Source organism: Phaethon aethereus, assembly GCF_964289735.1.
Source record: "Phaethon aethereus genome assembly, chromosome: 6".
In the NCBI taxonomy this organism is placed as follows: Eukaryota; Metazoa; Chordata; class Aves; order Phaethontiformes; family Phaethontidae; genus Phaethon; species Phaethon aethereus.
In genome coordinates, this window is record NC_138580.1 from 22,803,508 (window position 1) to 22,818,493 (window position 14,986).

Below are 14,986 nucleotides of genomic sequence, written 5' to 3' on the forward strand. Positions count from 1 at the left end.
TTATAACTACAGTGTTCAGGGAGTTAATAATTATTTCAGTGGGTTTATTTTATGATAATGAAAGGCCATTTAAATTACAGTTGTGTTTCATCTTCTCTCACGTGTTCCTCCAGGAGGTGCAAGTTTTCACCGCTGTTGTGAGGCCAAGAAGAACTCCCAGGCAAGACATCAAATACTACTTTTGTGCTTGTGGAAAGGGAGCACATGTTTTTTTCTTTGCAAACCTTGCTTCAGTAGCTGGGGAGGGCAGGGGAAAGGAACTTTTCTCCTCTTGAGAGTGTTGATATCTGTGCTTTGGCATCTAGCACCACAGTCTCTCAGAACATTAGGAAAAAAACAGTAGTAATAGCTTTCATCTTTCTACCTGGCTGACTAAAGTGATTTGACTTTATGCAGTTTAGTTTGGTTAAATTAGCCAAAATGTGACTTCTAGGTTTCTTCAGTCACGGCATAGATTATATCAGATTCCCTCTTAGCAGACTGTTCACATATTAGAACAAGTGCTGGGGTAAGGATGTTCTAAATTACAATAAGATAGCTTTATTGGGCAAGTTGATGATCCATGATCTGTTGCCAGCATGCAAACGCGTCAGACTTTTACAGGCAGCATCTGCTTGAACTGTCTGGGGAAGCAAAAAGAACAGAAAACATCTTACATTGGAACAAAACCTGAGATTTGACTTGATGAAAGTGTAATTTTCTTCTATGTTTAGCCATTCTATGTGTTATTTAAAATTGGGTGCTCGTGTCATGTCAACACGTATATAATCACCTCTTAGTTCCTCATAATTAATTACTCGGAGGAAATTCAGGAAGGAAGGAAGAATTGTGTTCCATATTATGCCCTGTATTTTTACTGGTGTAAATATATTCTACTTCTCAGCTGGTTTATTTTAAAGTTTTGGTTGGGATTTTTGTTTGTTTGTTTTAAATTTCATTACTCCTTGTATTGGATATTCAAGTCTTGCAGAACCTATTATGACTTTTTAAAGACTCCACAGATGCAGATCATGCCCACCCAACTCAAACATAAAGTAAATGCTCTTTGTGAGAGATCCCTTTGAGGAAAATTTACCTTCTTGGTCTATTCAGTTGGGAGGTTCTCAGTAGAACTGTGTCAGAACTCTGCACTCCAGAAAAAGCAGGGAAGGCATGACTGTATAGTTTTATTGTTGTTAGGTGCCAGAAAATTTCAGTGTTTCCAAAAAGACAAAAATGCACTTTTTTCACAGGTTTGTTGAGGAAATAGATTACTTGCTTGTTGATACCACCTGACTTTATTTGGAACATAAATAGCTAATGTTTTCTAATGTTTTAAAGGAAAAACATTAGCTATGATTCAGATTCTCATTCAGTGTCTTAATATTTATTATAGAAAAAGACAGCTAGAAGACATTTGTGTATCCTCAACACTTACTGCCATTGCATTCTATACATTGTTTATGCCATGGTTCTGACTGATGCCCACAAAAGATTAAATTGTTTCCCAGTGGCAAAAATCTAATAATTTTCAAGGCACTCAAGTTTCATCTGAAGTTTTGCTTTTAGTTTTAACAACATACTTTACTCATAGCTGCTTCTTTATGCTAATATATTCCTTCTGTTTATTCCTCCACCACCAGCTACTTTGCAGTTTTTACCCATTCCTGGATATGCAGACTATCATACAGTAGTGTGCCTTCTGTGGTAGACACTGTCTTCAAAACATACCTTTTTTAAAGGTTTGTATTGTATTTCAGTTTCCTAGACTATATCCTTGGTTATTTTCTTGTTTCATCTCCCCATGACAAATGTCAATGCTCTTAGCCACACAGAATGATTTATGTCAGCTCTTTTCTTTCTTCCATGTTTCATTACTATCCTACTTCAACTATTTTAATTATCTCTCCGGTAACCTTCTTGCTTTCTCACTTCTGTCATCTTTTATCCTCTCTAAGTGTTTAGGGCATGATGCTTGTGGGGCTGGGTTTGGGATTTTTTTGAGAGAATACCCCATTTTTGCCTTTGGGGATTTTGTTTTGCTTGTCTTCATCTTCCTTTTTGCCTCTCATTTTTCCTTTTTGCTCTTCTCACTTTGTTACTTCTTTGATATTTTTCCCAATCTTGGCGTTGTCTTGTCTTTCCTTTTGCTAAGATGGTGCCTCCTGCATTCCGAACACTTTTTTGTACTATGTCTGTCACATAGCATCGCTCCTTTCAACTCTTCCTCTGGATGTGTTAACTTATCCATGAGATGCTGCTTTGCAAAGCTTGCCCTAGCATATTCAACATGAGGTGTTGGTTAAATCTTGCATTAAAAAAAAAAAATCATCCATCTTGATTTTCACATGATCCTTGATGTTTTAATATTTCAGCTTTGTAGGGTTTTTTGTGTATCATTGCATCACTAATTGCTTTGTTACACATTACTCGCACTGTTAGTGTTTCTTGCCTTAAATGTATTTTGACTGCCTTCATACTTTCTCAGACTCCCTAGCTTATGTGAGTCAATATTTTTCCAAGGGTATTCTTCACAGCCTGCCTAGTTGTTTCAAGAGATGCATGAATTTTAAGTTAGAGTCTTACCAGCTTATTGGGATACAGTCTTATTGATACTATTGTCATTTAGCTCTGCGTAAGAGAGGGTTTATTTGAATTGCTGTCATGGGACTTCTTTTATAATGAATGAATTCTTCGTGTTTATTAGTCTTCACTCCAGTTATAATGTACAGGGACACCCAAGTCATATATTTTTTTTAAAACCAGGCAAAAATTAAAGTGTTTTAAAATAAAGCTTATTGGATGGAATAGAAGAGGGAGCAAATAAATTCCATTCCACATACAGTCCTCATGCTCAGAAGGCATAGTACCTTAAACGATAATTCCTTTTTTTTCTAAAGATGGTACTCTTACCCATCATGTACTTTTCTTTACGCTTCAGCATTTATTCAGCCTATTACTTCAGAATTTTTATAATGATCCTCCTAATGATCCATTGGAAACATGCCACCATTAACTAATGTATTCCCTCTATAAGTATTCATTTCTGAATGAGACTGGTAGGGCTATCAGAATAATACCGGTTCTTACAGTGCTATGAACCAGACTAGTCAGTAAGTAAGGTTTGAGTCATAAGAAAGTACAAATAAGGAGTTTCCTGTTGAAAATGCAAAGTTCAAGTGTTTGTTTAAGTGTCAACCATAATGACTGGGTTCCATGTTCAGTACCAACCATATCAAGCATATGGTAATAAACTTATTTTATATGGTTACTGTTAGGTTTATTTGTATTTCTGTAGAGCCTCAACTTCTGTGAAGTGGAAGGATAAGAAGGTGTCTTCCTCTTTGAAAATAAGAGCTAAATTAATCAGACAAAGAAATTAAGGTAAAGAAGAAGTGCAAGCAGCAAAAGCACTTCTGTGGTTCTGTGAAGTAAGCCTTCCTTTTCATGGGAGTAATGTAGTGAAAACATTTTACTCTTGATGGAAGGAAGTGCCCCAAAAAGCATGTCTCGGCCGGTTGGAAAGTCACAGGTACCCTGTGTTACCTTGTGTGTCCAGGACAATATGAAGCCTGTTGGCAGACTGACCATGGTATGACAGGGCCTTTGCTGCTGTGTATGTCCTGGGCAGACGCAGGTCTCAGCAGGAGCACAGAACTGTGGGACCAGTTTCTGTGTCAGGCTCCAAGGTGTCTAGTTCTTCCCTTGGCAATCTTCTTCCACTTCTAAAAAGAAACAGTTTGTGGCATCCCTGTAAGTCTTCTCATTGAGCCCACTTTTAGCTTTTTTTCCCAATTCTCTCCCCCATCCCACTGGGGGAGATGGGAGTGAGCGAGCAGCTGCATGGTGCTTAGATGCTGACTGGGACTAAACCATGACACTTTCCAAGAATGAATCTGCTCTGCTGGGCAGTGCCTTCAGGCAGGTGGCCTACTCAGGCCTCTTAAACTGGCTGATGTACAGTGGGAGTTTGAAACATGTACAATTCAGGACTTGCCCTTAGAAATTTATCTGTGGCATTTTTACTTTCTGATTTTAACAGATTTTACTTTCCCATACAACTCTACAAATATGTGGTGTAATTGCAGTATATTCCAGCTACAGAAGGGTAGTGTCTAGACAACACCATATGTATTTCAGTCAGGCATGGAAATATTACTGTCCCATTTTTATTTCTTTGGCAACTGACTTTCTCTTGCTTTGCAAATTCACAGGGCAATGGTTTTAATACAAAAGCAAAATACTACATTGCAGTAAAGATGTGAACTGGTTATAAATAAAAATCTCTACTATTACTTCCTCTGTTTCACTTGCTGTTTGCTAGTGCCTCTTTAGCTCTCTGAAACTTTGGTGAATAAATGAGATGACAAAGCATAACTATAATTCAATTATGCTAAATATTTTTTTTTGAAGCTTGACCACTGGAATGCAAAGCTGTATGTTTTCACACCCATCCGAAAATATTTCTGAAATAAAATATTTATTTCTGTCTCAGTGAAGCCAGAAACTGAAACTGGAAACTGAAAAGTAAATGACAGAAATAAATGATGCCTTGTCAAGTCCTGAAAAAGGCTAATGAAACCTTGCAGCTGCCAAATCTGACTGAAACCAGTGGCCTGTGAATTGCAATGTTCAAGGGAAAAAGTCAAAGATAATCCAGATGTTCCCAAGTAGAACACTTTGCAATATTTTTTCATTCATTTTCTGTCTCTATGAATGAAAAAATCATGTAATTGAGATTTGTTTTAATACATTTTCTGAAGGTTATTATTTGACCTTCAAAATAATTTAATGTGCCTAGCACGTTATTTCTGTCCATACTCGTTACTTTAAAAATGACTTTTAATTTATCAGATACATACCATTTTGAAACACAGGGTTGTTCATGTGCAGGGGGTTTCTTAGAATGTTTCTTTTGGCAGCTCTTTATATTCTTCCTGAAGCGCTTTTCTTTAGGCAATGCATAAAGTGAGTCTTGAAAATCAAAAGGAGATTTGTGCATAATTCTGGAACTGACTACCTTTTACCATTTATTTTTGCTCATTATTATGCTGGCTGATGAAATATTCTAAGCTCTTGTGAATAAATCTTGATTTAGGAGCGTTTTAAAGGTGATATTTTGTTCATTTATGGATTTGCATTTGTTTTGCAGCTGAGCTCATATCTCATTCTTAATCTGCTAACTCATCTACATAGTGGCAGCAAAAGAAATAAATAGTCATGTAAAATCACAAGCAAAAGGGGGTAAATGTGTATTTATGTGTTACAAGACATATAGCCATCATTCTCTTTTGAGAAAGAGTGAAAACAGATAACCCAGTTTGTATTTTATTAGATCAGGACCCTGTATTAACAAAACAAAGCCTGAAAAGTGGATTGGTACCCTTGACCCTTTCAAATAATTAGGGTCCTACAGTCTCTTAGTTATATTTGTCTGTTTAACTTTCAACTCAATATACATTTATCATATGCTGTTGGATTCAGTCCAGACTTCTGTAACTGTGTATGGCCTATGGAAAATAAAGAGCATCCTTTCCAGTAAAGAGGGAAATATCAGATAACTCTGTCTCTGTAATTAAAAGATAGTAAAATACTTAAGAAGAATATTTTTGTTTCAGCAGTTAGGCAGTAATGTCTTATGTTCTGCTTCCTCTTAACTGGTTCTTTTCCGTCGTTGGGTTTTGATCTTGGTTTAAAGCAGCATACCCTTGTTAGAATTAATGCACTTACACATTATTCGAATAGATATATGCCTTTGATACTCTAGAAGATAAGAAATTGAAGTTGTATGGTAAGTTTTGAACTAGATATTTACACAAGGAAAACAGTCCTTTCAGAGAGAAGGGAGAGGGAGGGGAAAAGGAGAAACTTTGGAAGTGAATCAGTTGCCAGTGAGAAGGTGTCTGGAGAGTGAATTTGGCAGGAGCATACTCCCCCTTCTTCCTTCTCCTCAAATCTTTTCCTGGAATGTACCGTGTCCTTCATTCTCAAAGCATAAGGGTAGTTTTGCTGGTGGCCCCTAAATTGTATAGTTAGAGTACTGTAATCTGGCATTAGTCTGTTCCCTTGCCTGAGAAAGGTTTATGTAACTGTGATGAGCCCTAAGAAGCTAAAGATGATGTGAGGAGCTACCACCTTTTCCAGCTGTCTCATATGCTGTGATTTGGTACATAAGGTCTCAACATATGGTTCATGCCTTGTAGGCTGGATAGGCATGGGAATGCTTTGCCTATAGATCTGGTTAAGAAGACATAAGTAAGATTGGTGCCCAGTATGGTCAAGACTTGCACAATTCTAGGTGTTTTGAGGAAAGGATGTTCAATTGCCTTTGAAGCCCCTTAGATGAACTAGGTTGGCAGACAGTTTCTTTAGACCTGGAGCCATTTTTCCCAGATCCCATGCTTCTGGCATCGCTTCCAATTTTGTTGGAGAGCCTGTATTCTTTCTGATCTCTTGAGGCTGTTGTTCCCAACCATGGAGGCTTCATGCAGCAGCATTCAAGTTGCTGACAGCTTTCCACTGACCTAAAAAGCAACTTCAAAGGCCTGCCTCCATATGCATGGAGGATTTTTGTGCTGATTCTCGACTCCTGCAGGCACCTAAGCTCTACAGTTTCTGTCTTAATCTTACAGAGTTGAATACAGTACCCTGCTTCCTGCTGAATGGACTTTGGTGAAATATGTTATGAAGTCAGTCAAAGTTGAGTAGCCCTTAGTAGGAGACAGATGAGTTGGAGAGTGTTTAGGATCTGAATTTTTTTATTCAGATCAGTGGAAACCTCTTACTGATTTGAATGGGCCACAAACCAAGTGCATTAGGAAAATCTCTGAGCCCTTTTGAGAATTGCTTGGTTATTTTTGGAGGATTACCCAAGATGGCACATGCTCTGGAATAGCAGGACTTTAAACTTGTATGAGAATTTATCAGGTATTAATTAATGTCAATTATTCACATATTTTAATAGAAACCATTTGTTTTAGGTAACCTTTTGTAGGGAAATCTCATTATTATGCACGGTTGACTTGTGCTTTTTCCGTGGCTATTTCACTTAGGTTTTTGAAATATGATTTAATTTCATGTAAAAACTGGCTATGTATAAACCTAGGCAACTGTCAACAGAACTATTGTCTCTTCAATCTGCTAGAAAAATAATTCGCAATATGCGTGTACCAGGCTGTGATTGCCAGAGCCTGTTTGTGGTGACAGGTGTTGGATGTTCATCTGCTAATTTCTCATTAGAAACAGTGTGGTAGGCTGATGATGCAGTTTGGTCACTGGAGGCCCTGTCTTGATTTCTGTTTATAAAATATATGGCTATGTTTACTGAAATAGTTTAAAAAAGATAGTAGATGCATTTTCAATTTCTAAAAAGTTGTCAAAGAAGTATTTTAAGATTACATTATTTGTTTTCTCATTGCCAACAAATATCTATTATCTGTGATCTGTAAGTAGGCTCATAGCTTAATGTAAAGGATGAATGGTGCTCGCTGAGCTGCATCATTGGCCTTATTGTGGTAAAATGACCAATTTTGTTTTACCAGCTGTGACTTTGGAGGCAGGCTGAATGACAGGGAACACATAAAGCTCGACAGGTTAAAATATTTCCAGCACATAACTGTGTGTGTATCATTCAGAATTCAGCAGCAGTTCTTGCTTGATAAGCTTGCTAATGTCTTCATGTTCTAATGAACATTGTGCTTCTGTATGGGCTGCCTTGTACAGGCTCAATCCTGCAGTCCTCACTGAAGCAAAGCTCCCGGTGAAAAACAGCATCAATATGACCATGGAAAGCACTGAATACAAGGGTAGGAAAACTCCTCACAAGAGCAATGCATTTGCCTAAGGAAATAGAGCATGTAGTTCTGTGACTAATTATGAATTATAGAAAGAACTAAAGAAAAAAAGACACAAAGTTGGGAAATAAATGGTTGATTACTCATCTTGCATCAAAAGAGGACATTTTCAAAAGACAAGCCCAATTATACCCGCTTTTTGCAATAATATTCATATCTACTTCTCACATTTTCCATCAATTGCAGTAGAAAATAAGGCTAATTGTCCTCCAGCTTCTCACATGTGGCAAGGATGATTGAAAGGTTGCATGCAGAGCATTCTAATTGTATATGAAAAGAAGAGAACAAGTTATGTCAGCAACTTAACAAGAGGCAGCTTTTCAGTTTTTCTGTGAATGTGTTGACTACTGCAGCAACAGGCAGATGTTGGTGAAATGCACTGATGTTGGCTGATGCAAGTACACAAAAACCGTAGAACTCCATGTGTTGGATTTAATGTAGTCTGGAATCGCAAATGGCCCTAGTTTGAGCTGAAGTGGTGAGGCAACTGTTGCTTCCTGTGGTTTAGCATCTGATAATGTATGTGAGTTCTTTTCCCTTTTCTTTTTAATGTGATATGAATTGCAGGTATCTTGTTGGATTATTATTCTCAAACTGCAAAAAAACTTAGTGTGTTCACAAAAAAGCCTGAAGTGAGTTACCCTTGCATATCTGGCTTTTTGTGTTACCTTGGAACTGGAGTTTGAGTCCTTACTGCAGAAATCCACCTCTGGAGGTGCCATGGAAGCACTGGTGTTTTCTGCTGTCACCATGAAACAGTTTGTGGTGTCTTAGGCAAAGCGAAAGTAGGAAGTTGACCCTTTTATGCCCCTTTCTAAAGGCAAAAGCCATGCATGCAAGCAAAGCAGAAAGAGGCATTCATTCACCACTTCCTGGCAGCCATCCCCAGGAAAGCAGGGCTCCCAGTAACAGTTACTTGGGAAGACAAACACCCTAACTCTAAATGTGCCCCCTCTCCCTGCTTCTTCCCTCAGCTTTCTATGCTGAGCATGATGTCATATGGTATGGAATATCTCTTTGGTCAGTCGGGGTCAGCTGTCCCAGCTATGTCCCCTCCCAGCTTCTTGTGCACCCCCAGCCTCCTTGCTGGGGGGTGGTGTGAGAAGCAGGAAAGGCCTTGACTCGGTGTAAGCACTGCTCAGCAGTAACAAAAACATCTCTGTATTATCAGCACTGTTTTCAGTACAAATCCAAAACATAGCCCCATACCAGCTACTGTGAAGAAAATTAGCTCTATCCCAGCCAAAGCCAGCAGAGTTGATTTGGTACATGGCATGCTCAGCCACCTCTGTGAGAGTAGCTATAAGTGAGAGCTTAGGAGCTCAGTAATTTGTTGGACAAAACACGTTCTGTGTGGTTAAAAACATGACTTTTTCCATTAATCATTAACCTGCAAATGACAAAATGTATTTCCTGAATGACATCTGCTCTGCTGTTCTGTCCTTCCATGATGAAATCCCACCTGTTTCCATCATAATGTCTGCAACTAATTGTCTTTTTTCAAAAAGGTCCTTGTGAGATCATTAATAGAGCATCCAAACCATATGCTTTTTGTAAGCACCATTCTTACACCATGGAAAGACTTTACGGAAAAGACAAAACTACATATTTCATGAATAGTAACTAAGCTTTTGAAAAAGCAAATTACTTTGCAATGAAGTTCAAAATTTCACAGCAAATATTATGTAGGCAGTGCTGGTATCATTCTAAGAAGAAATACATTGTACCTCACAGTACAGTGAAAGTTGATCTTATCAGAATCCAAATTGCCAAATAGAGTATCATTCCTGCAATATAAAGACTAAAAACATATACTGACCCCAGCTGGCTGTCCCTTAAAGCTGTTTGCAGAGCTCATGTATGTGGGATGTGTGAACTGATGGCCATTTTCATTATAGAGAAAGAGATTTTTTTTAAGTTTACCTTTTTTTGATGTAGGGTTTTTTTTTTTTCCTGGGAGTGCCTGTAGAAATACTTTTCTGTGTCTTTTTTTTCTGATTGTAAAAAAACAAATTCTGTGATGTGCATGAACACACGACCCTGGTAAGTGGAAGACAACCTGAAACGTTATTATCATTGAAAATAACTAATCATATTTTTTTCCTAATAATAAATTTGGCAAGTGATGCACATCTCAAACATTCTGGATTTCTTCACTTCATGAAAAAAATTGTGTTCCCTGAGTCTTCTGTAACAAAAGAGAAAAGTAATAACATATTCATCTCAGAAAACATGTCAGCCTGCAGTGAAATTAGATGACTGCATTTGTTTTGAATAGATATAGATGAACAAAAGTGGTCCATCTATTACAAAGCCATGTAGTAATTTTTTTTTTTAAGCCATTTTGTTTGGATTTTTGAGGGTAATTGTTAAACGGAACTACTCTTTAAATGAATATACATGAAAAATTCAAGACTACTAAGCAGATCAGGACTAATTTATGCTGTTTATACTGTTTGCCTTTTTGTTTTGTGAGATATTTCCAAACAGTGTCATGCTGTGGAATGTGGGCCCAGTATAAATGAGGTGATTCATAATGCAATCCAGAATGTTAGTGTTTTTGTTGTAGAATAAGTCTTGTTGTGATTCCGCCCCCCCCCCCCCGGTCATGCAAGTTCAATGCCCCTTCGCATTGAGCCCTTAAATGCAGCAAAAGACAATTCATTAAGGTTTCATAAAACACAAGTTTAGTCTTAAAAAGTTAAGTAGACTTCAGTACTTATGAAATCTTAAGTTGCACAAGAAAACTCTGGAAGATAACATAGTATAATATAATATGTGATTTGTGAACACCTCCTGCGATAGGTTGGTCCACTTAAATTTGAGCCACTTAAAATTTGGTCCATTTGATATGACCTATAGGCCTTGCTCTGTATATTTATGTAATTTAACTGTAACAGTAACAATCAGAAAAGAAAGTAATTATATGCCAACTAACATGGAAACCATCAGAGTTTAAAAGATTATTCTTATGGTTGTTTTATGTAATGTAAAAACAGTGTCTGCTAAATGTCACTTTAAAAATAACATCTATTTTTAATAGTTCTAGAGTTTACAGTGTCATTCGAACTGGATACGGATTGAAATCTGGTCTGAGAATGCTACAGATTGTTGACAGTTTGGTAGTTCTTATGATGAAGATATCCATACTTTAAAAAGTTTTGGTTAGAGCCAGTGATCTAGGGTAAAGGGCAAAAGTGCTTTGATGGTGTTATAGTTTAACCCCAGCTGGCAACTAAGCACCAGCTGCTTGCTCAATCCTCCCCCCGCAGCAGGATAGGGGAAAGAATTGGGCGGGGGGGGGAGTAAAGCTTCTGGGTTGAGATAAAGACAACTTAATAGGACAAAGAAGGAAGGGAGTAATAATGATAAAAGCATATACAAAACAAGTGATACACAATACAGTTGCTCACCACCCACTGACCAGCCAGTTCCCAAGCCATGGTCACCATCCCTCATCCAACTTCCCACAGTTTCTATACTGACCATGCCGTTATATGGTGGGAATGTCTCTTTGGCCAGTCTGGGTCAGCTGTCCTGGCTGTGCTCCCTCACAGCTTCTTGTGCACCTCCCCGCTGGCAGAGCATGGGAAGCCGAAAAGTCCTTGACTTAGTATAAGCACTACTTAGCAAAAACTAAACCATCTATGTGTTACCAACATTATTCTCATACTAAATCCAAACCACAGCACTATACCAGCTACTAGAAAGAAAATTAACTCTATGCCAGCCAAAACTAGGACAGATAGCTAGGTTAATATTTGAATTTCAGTTGATACTTCTTGAGTCAGGTTGAATTGAAAGGGAAGCGCACTGTGAGCTATACTGTCTACCGATTTCAAAGGTATTGTCATAAAAGGAGAAGGACATGAAAAGAGAACTGTCAGTGAATAAGAAGCAGCCAGAAAAACACAATAGGCATCTGAAGGGGACACATAGACAATTTGGGCATTATTCTCTCAATCATAATTTTCTCACTAATGGAACCAATATCATCTTTATTGACTATCTGTGAGATAATTCCAGTAATCATTAACATGTTAAATCCCAAAACTTTGTATTTTTTCAGAAACCCTCCTCCTACTTTGCTACACCCTGAAAAATGGTGCAGAGGATTCAATCATTTCATTTCACAGTGAGTTTTATTTTCTATTAAAAACAGCTTATTCAGCAAAGCCTATGTGTGTCAATTTGAAAACAGAATTTGTTTATGGAGTTGTTGCTTTTGCAGGTTTTAACCTCAGTTTTCATTTCATAGACTCTAGGCCATGCTTCATTTTTTGAAAACTATGCAGCACAGTTTGATCTTCTCATGCAATTTGCTTCAGAGCTTCTCTGAACTCCTTAGTTGATTTGTTTCTTGACTTTGATGGACCTGGGACAAGTTTATAAATAACCTGATTTCCTTGATGGCTTTGCGGTGAAATTTTGTGTCAAGGAGGAAAAAGGGTTAGTGAAAATGATTGCTGGTCAATTTAAAATAAGAATTCGAAAGACAACAAAGAAAATATTTGCCTTTTTCTACTAATATTCAGTAGGTTGTATACCCAACATATGTAACTGAGCACCAGTTTTACCAAGAGTGTAATATGTTACCTGAATGGTACCAACCTTCTGGATGCAGCTGTCACTGAACTAAAATATGCTTTTGCTTTACTTTTTTCTTTTTACAGTGAAACTAAGAAATTGCAATTTAATAGTTGCCAGCATTATATTCAAAAATCTTACAGCACCTTTAATGAGTGATTTTTAGGGTTCTTCAGGATTTCATTGTGGCCTATTACAGCCTAAGCTATGTAACATAGGAAGAATATTATCAAACCTGCGGGAAGTTTACACTGATCACATAACCAAATACTTTGAACACTGCTCCTCAGTATTGACTTTTCAAGAGAGGTTTCAAAATATACACATCTGCATTTTTAATCTGTTCTTTAATGTATCTAGTTACTTGCGGAGGAGTACAATATTCCTACCTGATACTTTGTTCAGTCAGTTGTGTAGTAGTGTCTCCTCATTTTAGGAGAAGTTAAAAACAGAAAGGTTAATGCAAATTTTATTGATAATCCATGAAAAATATTCTTATTTACTATGCTGATCTTTAATCAGGCAGGAAGGTGAGATACACTGTAATGGTTGGCCTTCAGAGGAAGGCCATTACTGTCATTACTGCAATGTAACTCAGAATCTCTTCCAGTGTAGGTAGTAGAAGTACGCTCCTCTAGAGCAGATTGACCCAAGTTCTGTTTCTCCATAATGCATGTCCTTGTTTACATGGCAGCGTATATTGTGATTTATGTCGGAATCAGTATTTAATTACAGCAGTCACTGGATGGTGGATGAATTCCATTCTATTATAGAGAAACATTATTTTTACAGTATTTATGGACTGTAGGCTATATTCTGGGGGATGCTAGCACTGGTGGGTTATATTCCATTTGTGCTTTAGAGGGTCAGTGCTATTGGTAAATAAGATAGCATTCCTCTCCCAGAAACATTGTGCAGTAACCTTCAGCATTGTTAAATAGGTTTTTCTCTCTTGGTATCTTCCTTTTTAGGAGTCCCAGCTGAGCTTGAGAACAATACAAAAACCTAAGTTTAACATTTGTTCAGCCCTTCAGCATGCACTGTTCATAAAAGAAATCAGACGTTAGTACTTTATGGCTTTACTTGTTTTTAATCTTGTCCTTTGGGGTTTTGATATCTTCAAATTGTATATTTTTAATCAGATTAATTTTTAATTACTTTTGCTTAATTACTTCCTCTCACCAGCAACATCTGCAGGTTCTCAAATCTTGCTTTTCATTTTTACAGTAATATGCACAATGAAGTAAGGGAGTATGCTCATATGCAGTCTCTTAACATGGAGAACAGCAACAATTGTAATAAATATGCTGGGTTTATAGCTACCTTTAAGAGAATCCTGAAATGGAATTCTCTGTGACATTGCTTCATTCTCAGGCATGTGTTAGTAAAGCTGTTATGATACAGAGGTTACAAGATGTTTTTATGGAAGCTTGGATTTACATTAGTGGATTTTCTAGAAAAAAATAAATAATGAAACATTGGATCATACAACTGCAAACCTTTAGCCATTACTGATAATTGGCTCATTTATATGCGTTAGTTATGCATTTGTTGATGCTGACCTTGTGACAGCTTAGTTATGATAAATTAAAAGGAGTGACTGTATAAATCCCACACTGCCTTTTATCCACATGTTAGAACTTTGCCTGATGTTTCTGTCACCCTTGTGATGAGTGGTTAGCTTTCAAATAATTTCATTATCTACCTCCTTCCTGATGGCTAACATCATTTGCATAACAAGCTTATCTGGTTCAAGTTGTGGGCCAGACCTGTGTACTGACAAAAACTGAGCATGCAGCTTTGGCTAAGCTTACTTTTGACTTCAGTTCTGTTTACACAATAATTTTATTTATGCCAAGGTTGCCAAACCTGGTCACTGCAGCTTTTTTCACCCCACATTCTCATCCCTTGAAATGCCACTGTCTCAAGAGGCATTTTTGTTATAAGTGTTCTCTCACATATTATAGTGATTTACAACATGCCAGAGTTGCAAGTTTTCAATGTACTTTTGTAGGTAACTCTTTAAACTGTTAAAATAGTAATAATTTTTTTTTTAGGAATTAAGTCTGTATTTTTAACTATGATTCTACAGCCCCAAGAGATAAGATTTTGCAGCAGCATTTTAAAGTCAGATGCATTATTTACAAAATCTGAATGGAGAGAGGGTCAAGATAGTTCTTAGGTTGGTGAATTTGTTTCTATTCCCAGCATTGTTGACCATGACTTGAGATGAAGACTCTAATGTGCTGTCCTCATAAGGATTTTTACAATGAGATAGCTAATCAGATTAAGAAATTTTGTTTAAAAAAAAAAAAATACAGACAAGACAGAATTTTAGCCAAGTCATCTTTGGTAGCAGCCTAATTTTGTATTTGGTATCTACTGAGATACACACAGTACATATATACATTTAAAAGGTCAGTAAAATTCTATGTATACCTGTTTATCTGTACTACTGTAATTGTCCATTAAGAACTTGGCTGCTCCACTCATAATGTGGGAAAGAATTAATTATCTGTTTATTTTATCTATATGTTTCCAGGGTTTGCCATTCCTATAAGGCCATG

General features: G+C 37.2%; 1 protein-coding gene across 1 annotated transcript in view; it reads left to right on the plus strand.

Moving 5' to 3' along the window:
• MYO3B (myosin IIIB) overlaps positions 1-14,986 on the plus strand; it is a gene marked incomplete at its 3' end in the record, with an annotated part of 198,739 nt that overhangs the window by 58,419 nt on the left and 125,334 nt on the right. The window contains 1 exon segment of the mRNA XM_082001656.1: positions 11,902-11,967. Coding sequence (XP_081857782.1) covers positions 11,902-11,967 — 66 coding nt within the window.